This window comes from Aythya ferina (genome assembly GCF_964211825.1).
Source record: "Aythya ferina genome assembly, chromosome: 14".
In the NCBI taxonomy this organism is placed as follows: Eukaryota; Metazoa; Chordata; class Aves; order Anseriformes; family Anatidae; genus Aythya; species Aythya ferina.
In genome coordinates, this window is record NC_140312.1 from 1778528 (window position 1) to 1804811 (window position 26284).

At 42.3% G+C, this 26284-nt stretch overlaps 1 protein-coding gene across 4 annotated transcripts in view; it reads right to left on the bottom strand.

Moving 5' to 3' along the window:
• Positions 1-1239: 1239 nt before the first annotated feature.
• LOC311444578 (organic cation/carnitine transporter 2-like) overlaps positions 1240-26284 on the bottom strand; it is a 28160-nt gene continuing 3115 nt past the window's right edge. The window contains exons 2-11 of one of the 4 annotated variants that reach the window (XR_014697963.1): positions 20297-20400; positions 18876-19030; positions 17491-17662; positions 16389-16515; positions 11742-11842; positions 10521-10735; positions 9147-9329; positions 8263-8398; positions 7379-7574; positions 1240-5570 (exon numbers count right to left, since the gene is read on the bottom strand). Coding sequence is in view for 1 of the 4 variants with exons in the window: in XM_084535838.1 (XP_084391964.1) it covers positions 5489-5570; positions 8263-8398; positions 9147-9329; positions 10521-10735; positions 11742-11842; positions 16389-16515; positions 17491-17662; positions 18876-19030; positions 20297-20400 (1275 nt within the window). In the remaining 3 variants the exon portion in view is untranslated. Of the gene's footprint in view, positions 5571-6113; positions 7575-8262; positions 8399-9146; positions 9330-10520; positions 10736-11741; positions 11843-16388; positions 16516-17490; positions 17663-18875; positions 19031-20296; positions 20401-26284 lie in introns of all 4 variants that reach the window. The other 3 variants (XR_014697964.1, XR_014697965.1, XM_084535838.1) reach the window with 3 other exon arrangements.

A 26284-nucleotide genomic window follows, 5' to 3' on the forward strand; every position in this document is an offset into this window, starting at 1 on the left:
AAGAGGTGAGGGATGGAGGTAAGGTCTGGTAGAATAAGAGGCCAAAGGCGTACGGTGTGAGTGGGGCAGAAAAACTGCCTCCCTACAGCTGTGGATGCCCTTTTCTACATCCTGCACTAGCGCAGAAGAATGCATTCCCTAGTTTTGTCTGGTTTTTGTTTTCCTTTCGGAAGCACTCATTTCTGCACTTCCAGAACACTACTGACACAGCGTTACCCCAGATGTAAGCAACGAGGCAATGCCCCTGTGCACAGGCTGATAGAAGGGGGCACCAAGGATTTTACTTTCTTAAGGCTTTTGGTTGTTTTGTGCTGGAGAGGAACACCGAGGGGAGGGCGCAGGGGTTTGCACAAGTGCTGCTGGGCTGCCCTGCAGAACTGCTGCTGTAACCCCTTACTCCAAAGGATCCAAAACAAAATAGCACAAGTGATACATTAGCCAGGCTATTAAACAATGAAACTTTACACTAACATCCTGGAGGAAATGTTTCAAAGGGCTTCTAGGATTAATGATCTGTAGTCTGCTTAAACAAGGGAAGGCAGCTGGGACATGGTTAGCACAAGGGCTTGCTCTCCTCTAACATTTAACTGGGCTGCAGAATCCAGATCCATACCCAACAGGGGAAGAACTGAGCCGTGGGAAGTGACTTCCCTTTATCTAAATACCACTTTTATTTACAGACATACATATATTAAATTATAAAATCATAAAGTTACCAGTTATCCAAATTATATTTGAAATCTGGGCCACGGAAACCAGATTCCCTGTGCTCCTTAGGCTGCTTGTTACCTGCTGTAATGCAGGGTTGGGTTTATTTTTTTGCAGATACCAAACCTGCACGTACAAGACAGGCCAAACACTGATTATTTAAAAGGAAAACCAGGCGCTGACAGGCAGGGTCCCTACACTGTTTCTTACACCACCTAGTGTCGAACTTGGCTGACCCTGCCGGTGGTGCTCCTGCTCCTCTCCGAGCACCCAGTTTCATGCAGCTCGTGGGGGGAGCCCACAGAAACCCAGCAGCACCGTTTGCGTGGCAAACACCTCCCACACCACGCTGCTACAGATACGTCAGCAGTGCTGCAGAGAAACTTCTTGCAGTCCCTCAGTGATGTGCCATTTCTAAATACATGTGTTTTTACTGGTCCCGTGGCAGTGCCTACAGGGCTGTAATAAATGAAGCTGCTGTTATACCAGTAAGGCATTAAAACACGACATAAAAATTATGAGAATACTTAATTTTAAAGAGAATTTCAGATACAAATTTATTCAGAATTTTACAAACAACAAGCATTTTTCTATATATATATATAAAAAAGTGTAAGAATCAATTTAGTTACAGCTAGGAATATTTACATTCTTAAAAGAAATTTCCACGTGTTTCTATGTACAAGGCTGTGACCATCACTAGGAGGTTGAAGTACTCCCAAAGGCACGTGTAACCAATGTGTTATGCTGCCTAAGCTGATTCTAAGTTTTAAGAAAATGGTTTGCAAGTTAAGGCCCTATTCTACAAATAGTGAAATACAAGTTTATTCGGAGACAGTCCCAACAACTTCTGCAGGTGCCTACTGTACATAGGTCTCTGGAGAGCACAACCAAGAACAGCCCCTATGGGTGAAACATGAGTGGCTGTAAACAGAGCTGGGTGTAACTCACGTTCATCTCGGATTCCATGAGCTCAGCAATTCAGTACTGGTATCACCGTATCTCAAAATGGAAGTCTCCTGGATAAAAACTATTTTTACAATGTGGTTAGGTACACAGAGAAAGTTGTAAAGAATGCTCCTCCTCACAGGCAGCAGGCTGAAGGCAGTTCCGCATCAAACCGAGAAAGGGTTGTGCAATTAAAATAACATGAATAAGCATTCAGAGCCCAACCCTTGCCCTGACTTACTGCAGTCCCATTCCCCAGTCTATGCACCACCTCCCTGAGCTTTCTTCTTTCAAACCATAATTTGGAAGCACGGGAGCAGGTGCTCACACCTCTTAAAGTGCAGTGTCAGAAGTGACCCAAACCTGCCTGCTTCTGAAAGATGAATTACCAGATAATGCTGTTGTGAGGATTGCATTCAAAGTCTGGAGAGTCGATCCAGAAAATTCTGTGACATCTGACTGTTTTGCATGAACAAGTGACTGAAGAAGTTGTGGTACCTTTTGAGCTAACGGTATTTCCATTTGCATGCAAGGAAACCAGTCACAGGATTGTGCAACTTGCCCGAGGTGATGAGAAGAGTCAAAGAGCTATAAATGAAGACACCCTAGTTCCCAGGTCAAGGCCTTAATACTGTTTTCCTTGGTGAAGGCCCTGTAACATGCGTGGTTCTCTAGCAGCAGATAATTCCACCTAGCCAGCAGTCTCCGCTGTTGAAACACAGGTTATGGGCATTGCAAACATTCAGCCTGAAGTTATAACAGCAGTCCATTTACAGAAGGGTCTCAGAAAACAGGTCCCAGTCCTGCTTCACTTCCCTGTAACACAAAGTGACACGCCAAGGACATGTCTATAGGGAAATACCACCCCGGACAATACTGGAAGTAAGCCATGTCTGGTAAGGTTGCAGTCAGTGAGCACCATCCCAAACCATGGTACTGTGCAGCACCAATGCTTTGTTCCACGGCTACCCACAGCCACAGTTAGTGTCATAGATCTGACTCGTTGCCAGTACTGATGTCACTCTAACACCTGCTAACTACTGGTTCAGTTCATTTAATCTACGTCTTGCACAGATCACATCACCTGCCTGTTGATGCTATTAAAATAGTCCCTTTAGTTCTTCTGGAAATACTTAGTTGCTGGATTGTGACTACACACTAAAACAAGGAACTTGCTTTAAACAAGGAACTTGTTTTAGAGATAAGCCTGAGGATCAGTGCAGGACAACAAAGTAAACAGAAAATAACCCAGGATGCTATATTAAATACATCGTTTCTGAGTCACACTTCTTACTTTTAAGATTAGCAAGGAAGAAGGTGTATTTTGTGACACAGAGCTTGCCATTGTGTTTTGCAGTGTTAGTCATAACCAGAAAATTCCCCAATTAGGTTGCACCAAAAATAAACAAAAAAAAACCCCAGCCCTTGTTTAGTAAACATTAGAGTACTCAAATATTCAAGAACAAAAGACTATCAGGCACATACCTGGTTGACACAGTGGATTAAAAATAACAGCTAAATCAGATGTTAGATGGACTTTAACAGGAATTTCTATAATAGATCATGTGTCAGACAAGCACGTATCTTGTATTTTACATCTCAGGATATTTTCTGAAACAGTTTACAGGAAGAGGCTTATGGGACACAGTTGTTTACATTGGCAAACTCATCACAAGGAAGTTGCAGCTAATTGTGCTTTGCCTCAAATTCCTGTGGTGATCACATTTCTTCTATATACGACACAAAAAAGCAGCTGCTTCTGGATGCTCCAGTTCCTATCAGTTTAAAAGAGATAAGGCTTACAAAAATATATTTGCATTGAGTTTGTTGCATATGTAAGAACACGGTCTAAAATTTTCCAGAAAAGGTGCAAGGTGGGAAACCTGACAAATTCTATCGTGACTTTTGGATGAGGGATGTTCCCACCACCAGGAAGCCTGGCTGATTCACGCCCTCTCCTGACATTTGTTTGCTCACTTCAAGGCCATTAAGTGATGTGCAGTGAAGCTTGCAAAATTCAGGCTCTCAACATATGCACCATTTTCAAATTATGCACTCCATTTTAAACTCATCTGTTAAATGCCTCTCTATCTGTCAAACAGGAATGAAACTGAACCTGCTGGAACTTTGGGATTTCTCTCCTCAGAAAAGCTGGCAGTATGACAAAAGTAAGCTTCTCCGTATCATTCTGTGGCCTGGTGACGCTGGCCAGCTTCCTGCTGCATCCAGAAGATAAAATGTTGAACAATTAGGTGAGAAGATGCAGGGAAAGAAGAGCAAACCCTGCAGATTAAGACATTGGTAGGAAGAGTGTAAAACACAAACCCAAAGACTGCAGTCTGTGCAGAGTTTCTGCCTTCTTGCTTCCCAGATGAGCAGTCCAGAGGGCACAGACCTGCACCAAGCCAGCTGCTGCAGCCCGGTTAGTGAGGACAGGACACAGAGTATTGGCAATTCAGCTGTTCAACTGCATGAACTGCTGCTGCACCTAGAAAGTAAGGCCCCTAACAGCTTGGACTATACAGGTTCAGGTTCTGTTTATTCAGTCATTATAAGACAGGACAAAACACAAACAATGCCACAGATAAATGCTTTCACCATACACATCTGTCACAGTATTAAGTAATGCAAGTTCAGGATGGCACAAACGAAACTGTGCGTAGGTGTATATTGTATGTATTTAAAGAAACACAGGTAGTGCCAAAGGTGCTTCTATGACCCAAGGAATTTCTTGGCAGATTTTCAACATGATTTTTCTTTTCCTTTAAGAAATTCACACACACAATTAACACGAGTTAAGTGAAGTAACAGACCTCACAGGAATCAAACCGTTGGCACTTGAGAATCAAGAACCAGTGGTCACAAACATATTCTAAACGTTGTTCCTGGTAAATTTTACCATGAGGTCAATGGAGTGGCGTGGATTATTGACAGTATGTGGATGTGCATGTATGTGGAAAAGACAGAACAAGGACAGGAGAATCACTTCCATCATCCCAAATTGCACAGAACATTTAAAAAACAAACAAACAATTCAGACAGTAAATTTCCAACACTCATCAAAAAGGAAGAACTCCAAACTCACAACAGCCTCTACACACACAGATGAAACCTTTTGCATCGTTTAAAATAAATACAGCCTCAAATCAGGCCACATTCCAGTGTCAGATGTAAACAACTTCATCAGACGTATGTAGTTGAAAACCAGCATTGGATTCCAGTGGATTTTGTGAGCAAAGCTTCAATGCTACAGGTATTTTGTGCAAGACTCTCCTTTCACTATGCTGAGTTGAAACATTTCAAGTTAGAATTCCTTCTCAAAAATCTTTCTTTGCATCTTTCTGAATCTGTTACCAAATTCAGCACGTGTAAAGTCACTTCAGATAACAAAGGCACGTTTTCATAACCTTTACTATAATAAATAAGTTTTCTGTCCAGAGACGGAAGTCAAGGATTCAAAACCAATTAGCAGCTTTTTCTAGCTATTTTAAATTCTTGATGGGCATCAGCTCTGGAGAAGGCTCACTGATGAATCCAGGTGCTCTGCTAGCCCTTGAACTCATTTTCAAGTATTGTTCAGCTGAACTACACACTTACAAAGGATTGACCAGATACTGTTCCATGGTACTAATGCATTAAGGCGGCTGAAAATCTCATTGAAGGCTACACAGTATTTATGGCCATGTAAAATGAGAATGTTTGGAACACAGTGCTTAAATTTATAAATAAGGTTAAAATTGCAGGAAGAAGTGTTGCCACTAGCCTGTTCTAGAAGGAATATTAGAAGAAAAGTCCATTTAACTTTCAATCCACAAGGAAACAGACAGTTTCATTAAAAAGCTGTGCTCTTAAAAATCTCTGGATTTTCTTCTTCATCCTTTGAATTCCTTGTAGATGCAGGCCTGTATTCCAATCTGGAAAAAAATCAATGAATGAGAGAACAGAAAAAAAGTCTTTGATATCCTGAAACCTACTTGACATTACTGACTCCTAATTTTAATATTCTGTTGACTTAGTTGGACAGGTCCCTTCCTAACATGGGGTGTGTGCTTACGTATCATCTCTGATTAGAGCCATGGCAGAAGGCCAAACTCCCAATGCTTTTTTTAGGTTAGCTGAACTAAGTTGGAAGAATTCAGCCCTTCGCCATTACTTAAATGACTTTAAGAACCTAGAAAAGTAAATTATTTCATAACAGTTTGATATTGCAGAACTATTGAAAACATACAGACTAAAAATAAAGCCCATTAAAAAAAAAAAGCAAATATTTAAAGCAAATAACTTTTACAAATGCATGCCTCATGTACTTTTATTTGGTCCTCATAGCAGAACAACAGATTTGGAGCCTAATGAGATACATTTTACAACACACACTTGAGAAGAGGGACTAGGCTTGTAGTCAAGCTTTTGCATCTTCAACAGAACTATTAACTAAATTACCAAAGCTAATTGGGTACCTGACAATACCTAGGCAAGTCCTTCCCTCTTCTCAGAACCACAGGCTGCTGGAGGCTGGAGGAAGCTCTGGGTCCTTCTGGTCCAACCGCAGCTCAAGCAGGGGGACCTGGTGCTGCTCGCCCAGGAGCATGCATCCAGGCAGCTTCTGAGTATCTCCAAGAATGGAGACCCCACAGACTCTCTGAGCAACCTGTGGCAATGTTTTGCCACCCACACAGCACAAAAAATGTTTTCTGATGTTCCTGTGTGCCAGTAGGACAAGAGGCAACGGGCATATCACTGGACATCACTGGAAACAGCCTGGCTCCATCCTCTTTCACCCTCCCTGCAGGTATTTATATACCTTGGTAAAACTCCCCTGAGCCTTCTCTTCTCCTTGCTGAACAGTCCCAGCTCTCTCAGCCTCTCCTCGCAGGAGAGATGCTTCAGTCCATCTTGGTGGCCTTTCACTGGACTCTCTCCAGTCTGTCTGTCTCTCTCTTGTACAGGGGAGCCCCAAATTGGGCACAGAACTCCAGGTGGGGCCTCACCAGCGTGGAACAGAGGAGAAGGATCATCTAATTGCATCTCTATGGTTGGACAGTGTCTCTAGATTCCTCCCAGATTACTTGTCCCTGTTTCCACTGCCTGTATAAATGTTTTTTGTATTTGTTTTGCCAGGAGCTTTTTGTTCATGCAGACTCTTGGCATTTTTGCCTGTTTACCCTTGCATTGGGATGGACCAGTCTTGAGCTTGGAGGAGGTGATTCTTGAACATTAACCATCTTCCTTATGCTTCTCTCCAGGGCTTTATCCTCTGAGACTCTTCCAAGTAGCTCCCTGAAGAGGCCCTGCTCTCCTGAAGCCCAGGGTTGCGATCTTGCTTTTTACCCTGCTTACTCCTCTCAGGATCCTGAGCTTTACCATCTTATGGCCACTGTATCCATGGCTGCCTTTGACCTTCAACTTTCACATCTCCAATGAGTACTTCCTTGTTTGTGAGTGCAAGGTCTAGCAGATCACCCTTCCTTTTTTGCTCCACCACTTGGGTCAGAGAGCTGTCATCGATGCCCTCCAGGAGCTTCCTAGATCACTGACTCCTTGCTGTGTTGGTCCTCCAGCAGATGTTGGCATGGAGGAAGTCCCTCATGATGAGCAGGGTCTGTGAACATGAGGCTACTTCCAGCTGTCGGTAGAGAATCTCATCCACTTACTCTTTCTTGTTGGGTGGCCTACAGCAGATGCCCGACACGTCACCCGTACTGCTCTGCTCTGTAACGCTTACCCTTAATCTTTACGGCTCATCCATCCTGAGGCAGAGCTCCATTCCTTCCAGCTGCTCTCACACAGAGGGTGACTCGACCTCCACGCTGTCCCAGTCTGTCCTTCCTAAAGAGCCTGTATCCCTCCACTGCAACACTCCAGTCATGGGAGCCGTCTCACCTTGTCTCCGTGACTCCAATAAGACTGTAGCCCTGCAACTGCACACACAACTCTAACTCCTCATGTTTATTCCCCAAGCTGTGTGCACTAGTGTACAGGTACCTCACAGAGGCACCCCAGCAAGCTGTCTTTTCCCCCACCCACCTCCCTTCCCCATAACAATACCCTGTAGGCATTTCCTTGCTTACATGCAAACGCAGGGGGTTATCCCATTTAACAGCCTTCTTTTGTTGATTTTGCATTCCCTTTCCTTCATAAAAGGTTAACTCTGTCCACAAGTCCCTCACAAGACTGCTGGTAACTGCTTCTCCCATGCTGCTACTAGTTTAAAGACCTCTTATCAGGCCAGCCGCCCTGCTGGCAAAGACACCTTTGCTCCTCTTAGTGTGGTGGATCCCATCTCTCCCCAGAACAGTATTTTGTAGACAATTTTTTACAACTCTTCAGTCATTGTTATAACTCTTAGAATTCTTTAAAATGCACAGCCAACTTTTAACCAGCAGCTTCTGTGGTATACAGGCACACTGGTCCTTAATTACTTGTGCTGTGACCCCAATAGTCTCTATAGAACTAGCCTTTCCTACTGCTAGTATGCTTTTATACAGCAAACCAAGTACTTTAGCAAGGCTCTATACAAGGGAACATATGCATAGGCGTGCACATACATTTATAGATAAAACAGATGTATTAAAATCAGAAGGATTAAAATCAGGAGGCAACACTTACCCTTTCACCAACAGCATTTGCTCAATTGTGTCAGGAAGAGGCATACCATAACTTTCTGGCAGAAATAGAGTCAGGATTCCTGATAGCACGGTCAGGCTCCCCATCAGGATGTAAGGCAGGAACCTGTCATAGGCACCTAGCAGAATGCAAGAAAAGCAAGCATCAGTTCTAAGTCACTGACACCATTTATACCTAGGTACAGCTTTCAGTAAACAAAACAAAACCCTCTTGGCCTAGCACTCAAAGCACACGTTGATTTAAACATGCTTTAGGAATTCAAAGAATGGGAAACAGTAGTTATGAGAGCTGTCCTACAGAACCAGTAAGATTGTGAGCACCTCTTCAACAGGCATAAAACACAAATTTCTCTATGTTATGATTGTGCGTTGTTCAGATGTCTTAAGATCATTTTTTTTTTCTTTTAGCTGCAGTTTCACAAACCACCTGGATCTGGAAACCAAGAGAAGACAGAAAATCCCAGTGACCCACAGAGGTGGGAGGTTGAACTGAGTCAAAAGCACATCTAAAACTAGCACATGGTTGCCACCTTAAGAACAACCCAGGAGACATGAGTAAGACTTGGTAGTTGGTGTCCCGTTACAATGACGTGGAGAACAAGGATCCTGGACCTACAGGACATAAGCACTGGAGTGCTGTGCTGCTGGACAGGCTTCTCTGACACACATGGTGGTGCCTGCGAAGCTGGGACTGTTCAAGAGTGAGTGCAAGTGAGCAAAACTGATTTGGTTTCATTTTTTTTTTCATCCCTCCTACTAGGTCTTCCATTGAGATGCCATTCTGTCATAAGCCTTGCACGCAGCACTAGAACAACGCCTTCCAGCTACCACCACCTCCCCAGCACACGTGCAGACTAGCTAACTTACCAAGGTAAACGAAGTAAGGTGAGAGGATGCTGCCAAGTCTGGAGGCCATGGAGCTTGCTCCAACTCCCATGTTTCTCACCACTGTTGGGTAAAGCTCAGCCGTGTAAACATAAACCATTGAGAAGGCAGATGTGATCCCAAATTTCCCCAGCATCACGAGGAGAATAGATACGGCACGGAACTCTGAAATCAAAATGCAGTAAGAACTTCTATAAAACTGACAATTTATGATATCTATTAATTCCACTGTGTTTGCATAACTTCTGTCTAATTCCATTATCCAATGTCATTTTTTTCCTGTACATGTCTACAGGCAACTTTTTTTTTTTTAGAAAAAGAAAGCTAGGATAAACATGTTGATTTTCCTCTTGAGCATGGGGCTTTCTGCCAGGTTAAAAATAAGTACGACAGAAAGAGCTGAAATGGTTATTTCAGATTTCAGAGGCCAGACTGTTGCTATTGCAAACAATGCCATATATTCCTTTTTAATACAACGAGCAAAGTTAATTATTTGAAACAAGTTATTTTTACTTTGCTGCTCTGGTTTCTCATTGACGTTCCCAGCTACCAGTCAACAATTTAATTCTACAGCACTGGGTTGACTTTAACTAGGACAGTTAGATTTGAAGATTGAAATAGATCATATCAGTGTCCAATTAACCAAAAAAGGATTGGGAAAAAAAAGAATGCAATTCATGTATTGCCTGTACAAAATAAGCAAGGCAGTGCTTGTTCATTTTTGTTTATTCTTTGACTTGTAAACAAGTGCTAAGCAACAAGCCTTCTCCCCAGTTATACTTGACATCATTATCAGAAAGAGTCCACAGCCCTCAGTCTAACTGGCCTGAAGATGTATATTGTTTGATATCCAATAAATGTTATTTTGCCCTCCTTGCAGTTGCCAGACATTACTTTATCTATCAACTCTGATTTAGTACAAGCATCTTTGCTTATCAAAAATGCTTCCACAGCAACTGTCTTGAACAATGACTGTTTAAATGAGCCCTAAGAGTAATCAACAGTTGTTTAGGAAGCAAGTTCTGTAGCCTCCTGTTAACCTCCAGTTAGTCTAGCCCTGGTTTTACACTTGGACTTTACCAGAACACCTTGCCAGGGATGTATGGTAAGGCAAAACTGGACTCCAGTGCTGATCTGAACAGATCACAAAGCAGAAGACCCTCCCTTAAAAATCTGAATTCCTATGTTGTGTGAGCTCCCAGTGCAGCAGCACTGAGAACCAAGGAAGAAGGGCACAGATAGGAACTGAACGTCTATATTTAGTCCCCTCAAGATACTTTCCCTCCACATCTGCCCAATGCATGGCACTAGACTTCACCTAGCATACATGTTTGAGATCAACCAATGGTTCCATACGTGAAGGCACCAGCTGAATGAAGAGAAGAACACAGCCTCCCAAGAATAACGCAGCAGCCATTGAGTACCGTCGGGGGAGATTTCGAAGCAGCAGCCAGGAAATAATGTAGGCTGGAACTTCAATCACTGCTGAGAGGAAGCAGTTTAAATACACATCTCCATGCAAGTTGGGTGTGTCAAGAGAAAGTCCAAAATAACCAACGGAGATTATCATCCTGAAAGAAAGAGAAGAACACAATCAGACAGATTGGTCCTCCTCCTGAACCTCTTTCTATCTACCAATTGCAGAAATCATGCTGATGGAGAGGGAGTGAGGTTCATGCATGCTTCCTTATTTCAGGTCACCCTGAGAGATGTGACGTTAATTCATGATCTAACAATATTATTTAGTTCTTATTACGGGTGGTTATAGCTTTACCATGACAGTCTGAACAACTGAATTCTACAGCTTCTGAGGCCTATAGTAGCTTCTCGTTATGTTTAGAAGGATACAAGAAGCTCTGGGAGGAGAAAATTGTTTCTGGGTCATTACCCTCCCTGCTTTGTGTATTAAGTCAGGGAGGAGGAGTATGGCATCCTGGCAGACCCAAACAATCAGGGATTTTCTCTGCCATGCCCCACTCTGGCTGGACAGCACCCAAGTCGTGTTTGCATGGCTCTGTGCCTGGGTTGGTCAGGATAACAGGACAGAGCTCGGTGGCTGGGCACAGAGCCATCTTAACCGTGTCACTGCTAAACTGCAGCCGGCTTCCCCGTGACCAGGGAAACACACAATTGTCCCTACTGACAGAATCTATGGTGTCGTGGGAGATGCTGGGAAGAAGGTTATGCTTCACCAACAAGCAACAAGGTAAACGAGGTCACTGGATCAGGATGTGTCCAGGTGCGAGTTAGGCACAGAACACTCAGCACTGCCTTTCCTTCAGCACTTATGTGATAGCAGAACACAGAGAAACCTGACTGCACAGCACGAAGTGGATCACTGCCCAAAGATTAGGTCTTTTTCCTCCTCACTTCACAATGGAAGAACGTTCATGGTCCGGTTACTTAAAATAAGCTGCCTAGTGTACCTGAGGGTAACCCCTCCATTGCTGTGTACGATATGCCAGCTAAAACTAGTTTTGTCCGTACCTCCTCAGAATATCTCAGTGTTCAAAGAGCAGTTTCTTACTGTTTTGCTGCCTTTGTGCTTACTTACTCCCAAATCACATTCTCGCTTACCACAAAATCACTGACATAATTGTGATAGTTAGAATATTTCGGGTTTTCATCAGATCCAAAATGGTGTATGTCTGTTGTCTCTGGGAATCCACATCCTGCAGCTGGAAACAAACAGAAGCACAGAACATTAACATCACGCAAGCAGAATTATTGTGAAAACAGGTCCACTGCCTGACTTGCACACCAGTATTTTGAGTACAGCTGGGTCCATTTCAGTAAGCTGCAGAGCCAAAACAGGTGCCTCGCTTCTAACTAAATGGCTATATAACCACAAGAGCCAAGTATCTGCGAAAGCAGTTGCTCTTTCCTAATTTAAAATCATTTAAAACTTAGGCTGACATTTGTAATCATTTTCTCTGCCTGAGGCTCCATAAAGCAGCTGCTTATTGTTACTTTTATACTTGAATTATAAAGCAACAACATTTATAATTTATATGCCACTGCTGGCATCATTCTTGCATCCAGTTTTGAGCTCAACACCTTCAGCATCATGCAAGCCAACTGCACCCAGACAAGAGGAGAGAAACAAGGATGAGACATTTAAAAAACATGATCAAGGCTGAAAATACAGAACTTATTTAGCCTAAGGGCCAGAAGACTGACAGAGTCTTAGAAGAGCAAGAATGGTTTTTAAAGACCAGCAAAAAAGTGATAAACTGTCTACATCTACCACAGAGGAGGCAAGAAATAACAAGATTAAACTGCAGCAGGATAAATTTAGTAAATGACTCCTCATGCTGGACCTAACAGTAATGTATTTAAATTGAGACAAATTGCTGTGGAGCTGAAGAGTCCCACCATTATCTATCCTGGTTTTGAAACCTCCTTGTAAGAATACAAGCAAGAAGACAGCGCATCACTTCTCCCTTCCCCATGACATTTTTCAGCTCTTCAAAATAAAACCACGTCTGTGTAAACAGTGCAAAGGCATTCTTCCATGAAGCATGCTAACAAGTTTTGTGCTTGATAAGATTATACAAGAGGAAAGATTTATTATTATTATTTTTTTTAATTTAGGACTTTTATTTAGACCTTTAAACAATGAGTAACAAGGAGAGATTTTTTAAAATATTTAAAAGGCGATATGAGAGAACAACTTGCATTGATTAAAACAAGAAATTCTGATAAAGCAACAATATATGGCTGAAGAACAATTGTTCTTTCGACATGTGATAATTTGTCATCACAAAAGATGGTGTATTTTCAGGGTTTGTCAAAGTACTTGCTCAGTTTTATTTTATTTTTAAATGTTTTCACAGTAAGAATGTTAGCAAGGTTTTGGTCTGACAATCTTCCAGATTTTTCTGTTAGGTGATTTTATATCTATCTGAATCTGCAAGCCTACTAACTATTAGAAACCTACCCAAGAAAGAAACAAGCATCCACTTTAGCAACTCAAAATTATAAAATGAAAAAAAATAATAACCTATTGCTGAAATATTTTTAATTCTGACACTTGTTGAAATACAAGCTGTCAAGACAGCTCACAACGTTTAAGCAACAACTCCTCTCTTCATAACCAGAAGAATCCCTCTTACCAGATAGACCGCTACTATGTGCAAACACAAAAAATATGTACAAAGATTACTTCCTCCTCTGATTTTCCAAGACTCGAGAAAGTCAAATTACACTTAATGTTTAAAGACTGAATGTCTTTTGTTAGCACTGCATACTCCGTGGTGTGTGCAAATGATTACAGATAAAAGTGAAGTAAGATTGTAGCTTCAAAATAGCTCAAACTTTTCTCAACTCTCTCTCTGCCTGGTCCCATTTAACATCCAGTACTCTACTCCATTAGTTCAGCTTGCAACACTTTTTCCCCTAAATCATCAGGCCTTCCAGGAGAAGAGCTGGATACATTCCAAGACACAACACACAATGAAAAGACAAAAGCAACCGCCAGGTCAACTTAATTCCTCATCAGCATCTCCTCCATATTCAGGTAGGTGATCTTTTGGCAAGTTAATTGCTGGAGACTGATTTGGAGCCCTTAAGGTCTTGTCCCTCAACTCAAAATAATGTATTATTTCCTCTTGTGAACCATCTTGCATCTGAGCTGATGCCAACAAGCAGTTTATGTAACTTCTGCATCAGGTCAGAGTTATTTCCAAATGCTATTTGGCTCTGCAGATCTGGAGGATAAAACAGTAGCCTGCTGCTTGTGCACTCCAAACCTCAGTGTATGTGCCTTCGTAAATCTTCATTTATTTATTCTATTAAAGGCAAGAAGATCTATTAAAGGCTTAACATTTGATCGTTTCCCCTTCTTCCCAAGCACAAGGCTCCCACCGCACAGGCTGCAGGCAGCTTTACAGCTCGTGGCCCTTTCTCATCCACCACATGATCCTCCTGAAGTACTCTCCAGTTTTGCCACTCCTGGTTGCCAAGAAACCAACAAACAGGAAACAAAAAAAAAAGGGAGGAAAAAACAAACAAAGCACAAAACAAAACCAGGAACACTGCAAAAATTTAAACAGTTGATGAGAAATAGGGCCCAGCCTTTTAGCAGCTGTGTAAGCAGACAATACAATCCCCAAATGCGACAGCAAGAAGCTATGGCAAGGGCAGGGAGGGCAAAGTGATGGGCTGTGAGTAAAACTATCACCCAAACATTTTCATTCCCTTCATATTGGATAATCCAACCAACCGGGCTCTATGCTCTGCAGACTGTTTGGGGACAGTCCCCTCCTAGACCCTGTTCTGAAAGCTCAGAGCCTGAATGCTGTGGGTGCTGCACCAGTTTGAGGAAAGCTTCAGACAGGAGCCCTGGGCACTGCTCCATCCTGACTGCTCATTCCAACTGCGTGGGGCCTCACGGCGAGCCCAGATTTCTGAGAATCGTGCTGCAGTGTAAACACATTTCCTAAAAACTGAGGGGAAGATGCCAGCCTTCTGCTTTACAGCGCTTCAGCAAGCAAACGAGAGAACAGGGTAAACAGGCCACTGAGGAAGAATGGCTTTGCACAGATTGTTTTGTCACAGCATTACTTTTACTTTAAAAAAAAAAAAGAGAACAGTTCTGCAGTTAAACAATTACCTGCTAATCTAGCTCATTTGCCTTTGAGCGTCAAACAGCATTTCTGAAAGTTGATGTGCTTTGGTTTAATCTTTTTGGCCATAAATAAGTACTGTGTAAACACCCTCCCTTCCCCAGGATCACTAGTTCCCTAGTCTTGCCCCTGTCTCCTGCTGCTTCTTCACCCAGCCCCACTCAGAGACAGGGAACAGATCAGTATTTCTTTCTGCGAATGGGAGATGGAGGCATTCCAGACGCAGTGACCTTAAGCCAGTGTTGGAGTCAGAGCTCGTTTTCTGTTCTCTTGCCACAGTGCTGGCAGGGGGTAAGTTTTTATCCCTACAGCATGAGAAAGAATGTGGGCGGGAGGAAAAAAAAAAAAAAAAAAAAAAGGGTGTTCTTATGAAAGTCCAGTGAAAGAGCCATCATCAGAGGTCTAGGCTTTCCTGCCATTCTCAGTCTGTTCCAGGGAGATTCCTGCTATCTACAAATCAGTCTAGATAAACAGGTTTGCCTGTACCTCAGCCACCTTCCAGCCAAATTAAGCTTTTTCAATCTCAATAGCAACAGGTTTGAGTTTAATGGCTAATCATTTTGCTCAGCCTGGTTGAGAGGCCTTGTAAATCAAGTGAACATACAAAGGTAGTGACAATCAATTTTCCTGTCAACAGCTAGACAATGTCTAGTGTCAATAAGAACACAATTGAGCAACCATGCCCAGACAGACTCTACAGATCTCCACATTCCCCCGGATTATGCAAACTATTTGTCTGTCTGATGTGTGAATGAATGTGGAGATGATTAAACAGCTTAAGGCCACCAACTGCTCAGACAAAGGGGAGATACTCAGAGGAAACAAGAACACCTTTGAAGAAATGGAGTAGTTAACAGCATCTTTTCTTCCTCATCCACTCTAAAGAGGTTCAAGTTTTGATCTCCTCAATACTGAGTGAAAATTGAACTAGAACAGTAATCCCAGTGCCACTGGCCAGGATCAGTTTTATATTAGACTAGGCAAGCATAAAATCTGTTCAGAGCATAACTACTATCTACAGCCAATCACTAGAAAACAGACATTTCTGTCCAAAAAGGTCAGTGTCTAGAGGAAAACAAAGGCTAAGAGACCAGGAGATTAAGTGTTCTCTGCCGGGTCCCAAGACATACTCCTCAACGTGGCCAGAGGCTTGAAAGATCAGAATCAAGTCATTTGTCAGCTGCGTGGGCTAAGAAAGCCCACCACATTCTGAGTCCCTGGGATAAACTAGACTCCCTGCTAATTTGCTGACTTCATATGGGATACAGTCAGATACAAAAGCAATAGGTAAATCAAATGCATTACCTCCCCTCAAAATTAAATGGAAATGAGGTTTAAATGGAAAAGGTTTAAAAAGAAAAGAGCTGTCAACTGGATCAAAAACATGTTTGCATTAGAATGTTGCATGGGATTGGGACATCAAGGGCTTTAAAGGGTATTATGCTTTAAGGCATTTCAGGAAAAGGATGAACTTCTACCCATTTGAGAAATACATAACACACTGCAGGCATAACTCATTTCATATGTTTGGAAATTAACTGCTTTCTGTAATCATTAATAGTTTTAGCAAACAACTTGAGTGCTAAATGAATCTTACCTCACTAGGATCAAGTATTACATCTGGGGGTGTAATACCATTAATTTTTGCAGCCTTTCGGAGTATGTCTTCTGCCTCTTGAAATCGTCCCTGAGAGATTAGCCACCGTGGAGATTCTGGAATGACCCTGTAAGAAATGTTCATAATAATGCGTCAGCATTTCCACAGAACGCACTGCTGCAGAGACCAACACATATTGTTCCAGGCCCTAAAGAGCTCAAAACTTGCCATACCTTGCAGAGCTTACAGCAAAGGCAACAGAAATCAGATTTACAAGAGCAGACTAGCAGGCTGAACAAGAACAGATTAAAATGAGTTCATGGATTTTAAAAAAACACTAAAGAGCTGAAGTATGATTCAGAAAATAAGAACAACTAAAATCTCCAAAGTATGGGGAAATGGTTTAATTAAAGAAATTCAGAAATGTGAACACACAAGCAGCATTCTGTACATTAAGAGTATATGCTTAGTGACTAACGCCTATAAAATCAGTTCTTGACTTGCCTGTTTGTGACACTGTTTACAGAAAGTGGAATCTGCATGAGTCATTCAGCTTCATAAGAGAAGCTAGATGGAATCAGACACAGTCTGTGTAAGCGAAGAAACACCACCACCATGTGGACTACTTAAACTTTACATGTCACATCACAGAGGTAGTATTTCACCAACTCTGGATGAAAATATTGCAGGCTCACAGGTGTGCAAGCACTGTTTTACACCTTGTCATATCTGTATCACCATACCATTTGCCCAGCTTCCCAAAATAACCATTTTTCATTCTGCTCTTAGTCCAGGCCTGCTCTTAAAATTCACTGATTTTGGTTGATGCAGGAGGATGAGTTTTTGCCTTTTTTTCCCCCCTCCCTCCTTTCAATACAGAATCATTTCATTTTCTAGAAGCCTACAGAAAATGAACGCTATTTTTTTCAGACATGAATCAGAGATCAAAGTTGCAGACTTGTAGCTTAATAGACTGGGTACGCTTTTTACCTGCCCACTCCTGAATTTCATTGGTAAAGGTTGGCTAGCATCTGGATCTTAAAAACCTGTTGGCAAGACCTTCCTTCTAAACACTAATGTTTTATAACTTCTTTGTACTCACCACCAGAGTGGGATGCAGAGCAGCCCAGGTAAAGTAAGTGCCAGCAGCAGCATCCGCCAGTCTCTGATGAAGTAAGCAAACAGTGGCAGCAACATGTAGCCAAATGCATAAAATATGCAAACACCTAGCGTGCAGAATAGCACACGGATTGATTTGCCAAGAATTTCCGTGCCTGTTCAAAAAAAAAAAAAAGATTGAAGATTAGTATTTTAACTTAATAGCAACCAGATAACTTACAAAAATTCCTTAATAACTGGCTTTGAAATATACTACATTGGGTAGTTACAGCATATACAGTTTTGCCTTCCAATATTTGAGGCACTCCAGATCTGTTTCATGTCATGATCCTGCATAAACCCAGGTAACTATAAGTACAAAGGGAAGAGAATCAGGCTATAACTGTATTTCTTTAGGTAGAAAGAAATACAGAAGTGTTAGCTACATGTTCTTAGAATCCCCCATTTTACTTGAGGAGCTAAAACCACCTGATATACTACTAAACAATTTTCTATTTTTTTCCTAAATTAGGTTCTGACCTGTATTACCTTCTGAAATTCTTTTCTCTTGCGCCTGAAAAATGCAAATCTTTTGGATTATGGAAAATAAAAAGGGCCAGGCTACTGGCAGTAGAATTAAATGAACTAACAGAGGGTCAATGCTTTCCTTTAAAAACACCTTGGGACCTGCAAATCAAGAGACTCCTAAAGAGATAATCTTTCCCATTTCTGCAGAAATCAAAGAAGATTATATAAACTGCAGCAGAATGCACGTGTTGATGTTAGCTAAATACTGTTTTCACAGCTGTGCTGGCCTTTTCTAGCCCAAAAGGATTTTCTTGCCAACATCTGGTTCTCTGGACAGTGATTGGTATTATTTCCAGTGACTTCATTTTATTGTTTTTGAAATCTCAGATTCATAAGGTAATTCACATTCCCATCAGATCGAATATGACCGTAGTTAACTTGAAAGCAAATGATGTAAGAATCATTACGCCTTTTAATTTTTACCCTTGGGATGTTTTAGGGATACAGCACTTTCTTTTACAAATTTGTACATCAAATACACATTTATGTCCCATAATGGACAACACAAATCCCTGAAAAATATCACTTACACACCTTTCCAACTAGAAGATAGATTTTGTTTCAAACGATCAGTTTCTGGTTTTTGCCTTTTTAGTAGGGCAAGCTACAGAATTAATTTAGATTGCACTTCTATCCACTGGAAATTTCCAAAGAGAGCACGAGTTATCCATGCGTGGTGAGAACACGATCTTAATAACAGTGTTGCTTGGCAAACCCGGCCAACACTAAGCCAGTATAAAAAGGAGCAGGGAAGTGCGTAGGACTAAAGACTGCATACTGTGCCCAGCAGGGCTTTCATACCGAGAACAAACGCTGCCACGTAGTTAGATATCTGTCCCATGCCGACCAGCAAAAAGAACACTGAAAACATCTCCCAGCTGGTAGAGAAGACCTGGACGAAGCTGAAGCCGGTCTGCATTGCCATGGTTGCAAAGAGCACATTCTTTCTGCCAAACCTTCCATGGATTTATAGGAAAACAACAAACAAAAACCCCAAATCATTATACAACAGCATGAAATATACCTTCAGAAAGAGAAAGATACTGTTACTCATTTGTATACCTGGGGAGATACAAGATATCTGCAAAAAAGCAAAATCTGGGAAATATAACACATGCATAACTATCCTAAATACATTACAAAATCCACTGGCCAAGAAAAAAAATCATATGCTTATGGCCACAGAAGAAGTCATCTTTAGGTATGTGCTATAACGCTATTCCTTCCTTTGGGATAGGATGAGTAGGAAGACAAATCACTGGGAGCAAAATTATTTAAAATGCAAGAGCAGGAGTAGATGTTCCTCCTTCGAGCAGCACAGAGTTCGTTACACAGATCAGCATGTTACAAAAAGAAAAGGCCAGAAAGAGGTAAAGATCAGGTTTGTTAGATGTTACTATCAGTAAGTGGTTAAAAAAAAAAAAAAAAGCAACCTAATTTAAGGGATCTTAGCAGTTCTGATGGACTGAGGCACAATGTAAAAGGGAAAAGGAAACAGAATGGATGCTACAAAACTGGGAGCATGGGGATTACGTCTCAAACAGAAACTCTCCAAGCAAATTGACTAATCAGAGGACCACGTATTGTTCCCCAGGAATCGGTACAATTGATGCACTGCACAGCAGATCTCAGGGTTATAACCAGGAGAAAAAAAAAAAAAAAAAAAAGACACACAAAAAACCCACCATCTGCACCACAGAAATTCACGGCAGCTCCCATTCTGAAATGTTTGCTGGAGCACAGCCGAGCAGCATTCGTGCTTCCAGCTTCCACATACACAGCTCACCGGACTCAGATGTTGAGTCTGAAGAAGCGAAGCTCTAAGTGTTGATAAACAGAATTTCAAATTTGACCTCAGAATGAGGGAAACAAGCCTCAGGAATCTCCCTGAACATAGTCCGAAGTAATTTGAAGAGAACATTATGGATTTTTCCATATGTATCTTATCTCCTGCACCTGTTTTCTGGTGCAAAAATAGTTTGCTGCAGAAGTGATTTCTCTGAAAAAAATAATCAGGTAAAGGTAACACCCGCTAACAATCCTTGTAATGCTCTGGTCTAAGGTAAGACATTTACCCCACACACTGAGTGCACTCGGATGGGACAGTCACAGAATTAAGATGTGTTAGTAGTCACAGAGAGACACTTAGAGCAAACTTCACATACAAGAATTGCTTGCAAAACAGTATCAAGGAGCCAGCAAGTTTGGTGTATATACTTTACTTGTCTGAGAGTTGTCCCGATATGAAAGATCCCAGCAGGACTCCCACAAAAAACAAGGAGGTACTCAGGGGTCCCTTCCAGTCGTTGTCACACACGAGGTTCCACTGCAAGGAGAGAGAACGTGAAAGCCTTCCAACGAACAGGAATCCCCCCTCTCTTTCCATGTACAGCTAAGCCCAGATGAAAATGTACCCTTTGGAAAGAAAACCTCCACAAAAGAAACAAGCAGCCAACCTACAGAACAGATTTAGCTCTACAAAAACCTGAGTTTTGGGCATGATCACTCACACACATACGTGTGGCTAACAGTTTCCTTGTGCTTGCCTTCAAAGGCTCTGCAGCCCCTCAAGCAGCTGTTTGAGAACAGACTCGAAGCTTTAGTTTCCTGCTGATGGGGAAGTCTTCTGTTAAAAATTTACACTTCTAATTTATGAGGAATTGAACTATACAGTCAGAAGTATAGGAAAAAATGCCTCCTCTTTATTATATTTTAATATGGCTTTGAGAGAGACTGGAGATCCACCGCTTGCTGGGGACCTAATTGCAGATTGCAGCTCGTTACACAGCACGGGTCTGCAGCAGACACCTGCAAAATCCACGTTCAAGTTATTTGGGAAAGTGTCAAGTGCAATCTTTAGAATACAAATTGAAATATACACCAAGCAAACTGAGATGTCAAAAATGAAAACAAATCTTGGCAAAAAGAGGAGGAAATAAAGATACCTATTAAACGAAGATGGCACTGGCTTGCAATCACTTCCTGCTTCACTCTGATGGTTCTGAAACAGCGGTTGTGTTATTTTTGTATCAGTGTCAACAGCTATGACTGAGAGTCTATAATTCTGTTTGTGTTATTGGGGAAAAAAAGCGTGTAAATATTAGAAGAAAGGACAAAAACAGCAGGGCTGCCTCCTTGTCCCTTCCCTCACTGCTGTGCTGTGGCTGGAGCAGCTCCCAGCGCCCCCGTCCTGCTCTCGGGGGGCAGGAGGTGACGCAGCCCCCGGGATCTGGAGGCACCCAGCACTTCTGATGTGCGGCCAAACCCTGCCAGCCTCCGTTATTCAAACACCCCCCACAGGGGCCCTTTCAGCCTTTTAGTGATGGAAATTTTTTAGTTTCCAATTTGCGCTGAAAATGAAAATATTTACAGGTCGATCTGCAGGTCAAGACGAAAATATTTACACTGGGCATAAAACTAATCCCCCTCAGCCCCAGCTTACGAACAATTCAGTACTGGGCGTTTCACTCATGGGGTTTTTTGTTCCTTTGTTTTTAAAATCTGTACTGGAGCAGCTCTCAGAGCTTTGATCTGCCCCATAGGAAACCAGGCTGCCGGGGTCCCGGTGTGCCGAGGGTCTGCCACACCATAATGCCAGCATCTGCTTGCCAGCCGAATGTTGAATGCCCACAGGAAACAGCTTTTTCCTTCTCTCTTTCAGGGTTATATCTTTCATGCCTCCTTGTCTCCTTATCGTTAAGCCTTTGGCTGCAGGAAGCTCACAACCCTCAGTTTTTCATAGCTCACCATACATTTTAGGGCTGGGTAATCACTGCAAGTGACTGAATGGACACTGCTGTCTGTGCCTTTGAGATCCCCAGGGCAAAACCCAACCGAAACAACCCCTTGTTTCATGGAATAGCATCTAGTTTTGAATTACAAGAAGTTTTCCTAGAGATGAATTATCCTCCTTCATAAAGACTTACTCTCACCTGTGTTTGTGCAACTTAAGCCGCCAACCATTAGACTGTCTTAATTATAATCCTTATGGATGAAGTCGTATTTGCTAAAGGTCACAGGAGCAAGCAGAACACACCTTTTCCCAATTTGTAACTGTATTCAAGTCATTTCTTAACCTCTCCTTTGATAAATATGACCGTGGTTTTCTTTGTCTTCTATCAGACTTCGCAGTCCTCAACCTCACTCTTGCACTTATTCCCAAAGCCCTTCCAGTTTCACACTGCCTGCTGAAGGATGGACACTCAATAAAGAAATAGGGTCCGAGAAACCCTACCAACACCATCATTACTGAAGCTCCTTTTAACGTTGTGGTTTTCTAATGTGCCACCAAATTTACACCATCCTTGTAAGGGATTTAACTAGCTGGGACCGAAGGGAGCAGCATGAAGCCATGATGGGGGCAGCTCAGGCTGGGTGTTAGGAGAAGGTTCCTCACCAAGAAAGTGGTCGGGCACTGGGACAGGCTCCCCAGGGCAGCGGTCACGGCACCAAGCTGCCAGAGCTCCAGAAATATTTGTACAAGGCTCTCAGACACGTGGTCTGATTTTGGGGTGCTCCTGCGCAGAGCCAGGAGTTGGACTTGATGACCTGTGTGGGTCCCTTCCAACTCAGATGTGATTCTACAGTTATCAATATCATGTAGATTAAAAACCATAATTAACATATTTATGATTAAATCTGTATTTATTCAAATGCTTCATTCCTTGTAGACTAAAGAAAGTTTGAGCGACTCTCTGATGACCTTTCACAGAGCCAGATCCAGCCAAGAAGCTTTGGCAAAGCAACATCAGGACACTGTAAGTTTGATAATGATCGTTTGCTGCATATTTCCACAGAACAGAGGTTTCTGTGGTTGTTGTGTCTTCACTCGACATTTATCAGGAGCTCAACCACCACTCCCAGCAGGCATCCTGCCGTAACAGACTCGCCTTCTCACCCCTTTCCAGCAGCCGCAGGAACCAGACATCCTTTTCAGTGACAGAACTGAAGTCGAACCAGCCAAACAGTGAGCCCGGTGATTTACAGTGTATCGTTACTAAACGAGTCATTATTTCCCAGCTGATCACTCTGTGCCTGTGAATGAGCCGCCTCCTTTCACCCGCCCTCCGCTCTGCACTTTGGCACGCAGGTTGCACAACACTTGGCTTGCCAGACACTGGCGTGTTTGTGCCCGGTAACAAACATTTTCTTATGAGTGCTGAGGCAGAGACGTTGCTTGGAAAAGTTCATGGTTATAAAATGCCACAGTGCCCTGCCAGAAGCTTCTTGCGTTGGCAGGTGGAAACATACTGGTCCTTCGAACGCTACTCTGATTACCATCTTGTTTTTCTGTGCCTCTGTTAACACGGTTTTAGGAGCTGTTATGCTGAAGAGCACTCGAACCGGGCACCAAAGCAAACTTCAATATTAAATTTCCAAGGGAAAACTACCTTGGTTGTGCAATACCGCTTATTTATAGCCATGAACTCCACGTGCACAGCCATTGAAACAGACATTGAGGTCTGTTACCTCTCGCCCCCGCTGGTTAATGTAGGCTGAAGTGCTTGGCTTTTCAACGCCTCACCAACCAGGTCTTTTACTGCTTGTCTGTGATGGGGGCATCGATCTCCCAGAGCCACTCTGCAAGCACACCGTTCCCTGAAGTGCACATTGCCCAAGAAGTCACTGAAGCATCACTGCTAGGAGGCCAGCACTGCTCGGAGCAAGGATCCCGAGTAGTTACTGATTGAATCCTGCTGCTGGCGGAGCTGTGTGAGCACAGTACACCGTGACCCAGTGCTCTACATCATGTGCTAGTTTCATTTCTTTGTGTTCTTTGAGTGAGCCTGCTGGATAGCATGGCCTTTGTCCCAGTAAATAAGATAAGGCTAACCTCAGCAAGGTACTGTGGCTCCAAACAGGAGAAAAACCCCATTTCAGCCCTGTTTCAAACAGCACCTACTGACATTGCAAAGTGCCAAGCTCCTGAACACCGGTACCCAATGCTCATGCCCTGACACAGAGCTTTCTCACCACCTTTTATTTTAATAACTTTGGACGAGGTCATCCTCTGGTGCAGTTTAAACCTATCTCCTTACCCAAGCAGCCTGCAGGTCCTTTGGCTGGGGTGTAACTACTTTCTGAAACGTTTCTCAGGTCAGGGCGATCCTTCCTCTGCAGCCTCACGCCCAGCAGCAATAACTGCTCACACGCTGGGATCTACAGCAATCGCAATGAAATTCACACCAGCCGCAATCACAATGAAATTCAGACTCCTCCAAGATGAAATTTGATCTTTTTAAAGCTGAATGTTTCTGTACAGCCTTCTGCAAAGTGAAAAATAAAGGTACCAAACTAAAATTGCCAGGCAAGTTTAGGCAGATGCCCCAAGTCCAGCTGACGATATTGCCACACCCCAAGCAAAAAGCGTACTTCTAAATTCTCTAGGCCCTCCAAAACCTCCAGGAGGCAGACTACTATTTTTATTTTTTTCTGCATGAAGGCTCTGCATCCATTGTGCTAGCAGAATACCACGTGCCCTGAAAGGAGAGCTGGCCGTTGATTAATTACTAGCACTGAATCCCACACTGGCTCTTATCCAGACACTGATGCAGACCCCTCATCCCATGTAACTTTCCCTGTAATTTTTTTTTTTTTAATCTTTTCCAACATGGTATAACAGTAACTAACAAAACTCTAATTGCTAATGACAAGGTGCCAATCATATTTAAGCATAAAATTTGCCCAGCATTTGTAATGCACTAGAACACGGAAACTGCAAGTCTAATTATGGGGAAGCTCTACAGAGCATCAGAAGTTGTTGCAATGCAGCATCACAGCAAGCAAATGCATACTGCCACCAAATACGTGCTGCTAGCAAACACATTTGGAAAGTTACAGAAGTAATTGTGAGGTCAACAATATAGTTTGGGACCATGGTGGGAAAAAAAAGCATGTTTCTCAATGTAAAGAGAATTATTCCACTGCAGGAGCACCTGTACTTTCCTGATACCAGTACTAGAATCCTACACAAAGAAGGACTACAGCAAATACTAAAAACTTTGGAAGCCTTACCCGGTTACACCTGTTATATAAGGAAAAACCTTACAGCTACAGTGCAGTGTCCTCTTAATCCTCTCTCTTTTTTTTTTGTTTTGTTTTTTTTTAAAAAAACACACTTCTGTTGCTGAGAAGAGCATGCATGATTGAAAAAAAGTGGGACGGTCTCGTGTGCTAATATTTGCTTTTTAAAAATCAACATGTTAGCAAGAATTCTTGAAGCTAATCCAACATAACATGCTCTCTCCTACCAGTTGCTTCTCTCTGTAAATCAAGGCAGGTTAAAAAAAAATAAAAAATAAACAAATCCCAGTCTCACAACTGAGCACTTACAACCATTGATGCAGAATCTGGCCTTGTTTAGACTCCTATAAATATTCTCCACTTAGCTGAGAGCTAAGGGCAGTATTAAACACCCTCTCCTCTGAAAATACACTTGTATATTCCAAATAGTTGGAGGTTCTAGATATTCTGTCACAGCTTTTAATCTCTAAACAGAAGTTTGCATTTACAAAACATTCCTTATGCTCAATTTCTCCCCTTGTAATTATTTTTGAGTTTTACAGAGGTAAACTGAGAAATTAGCTGATTTTTAATCCAAAATTAAAGACAAAATAGGAACAATACCCTGTAACTGATTGCCTACAGTACCTCTACGTTAGCATTATTTAGATTTTAATTATATGAACTACAAGTCTGTTATTCTGTAAAAATACTGACCCTGTTTTACGTTCCAAGGCTAGAAATGTTTACAAGCACAATTCTGAAGAGTCCTGTTACGCGCTTCTTAAATTATACCACGAAAACCTCATCATTTTTAAATGATCTTAGTACATTTGCCAGCCATTATTCTCACTTCTGAGCTGAAAAGTACACATTTTTCTTTCGATGACTATTAATACTAAGATTTTGCATCCATTAATCATTTAAAGTCTTAGCCTTTTAGTTAGTGCTTAGCTCTGACACTCACAGCTGTGCCAGCTCATAGCCGTCACTACTAACTTCAGCCAGAAGAATATGCGGATGTTAACCTGCAGCAAAAAAAGAGGATGCACTGCTTTTAACAGATGAAAAATGGTGGAAGTCCTGATGTGACTTCTTGCCTCTGAGGACACTGCACTAACGTGATTGAAGACGTCAGCCAGAGCTGAACCTGGACGACATGGATTTGATTTATGCTTCAGCTGCTGGCTCCCCTATTAGAAAAGCTT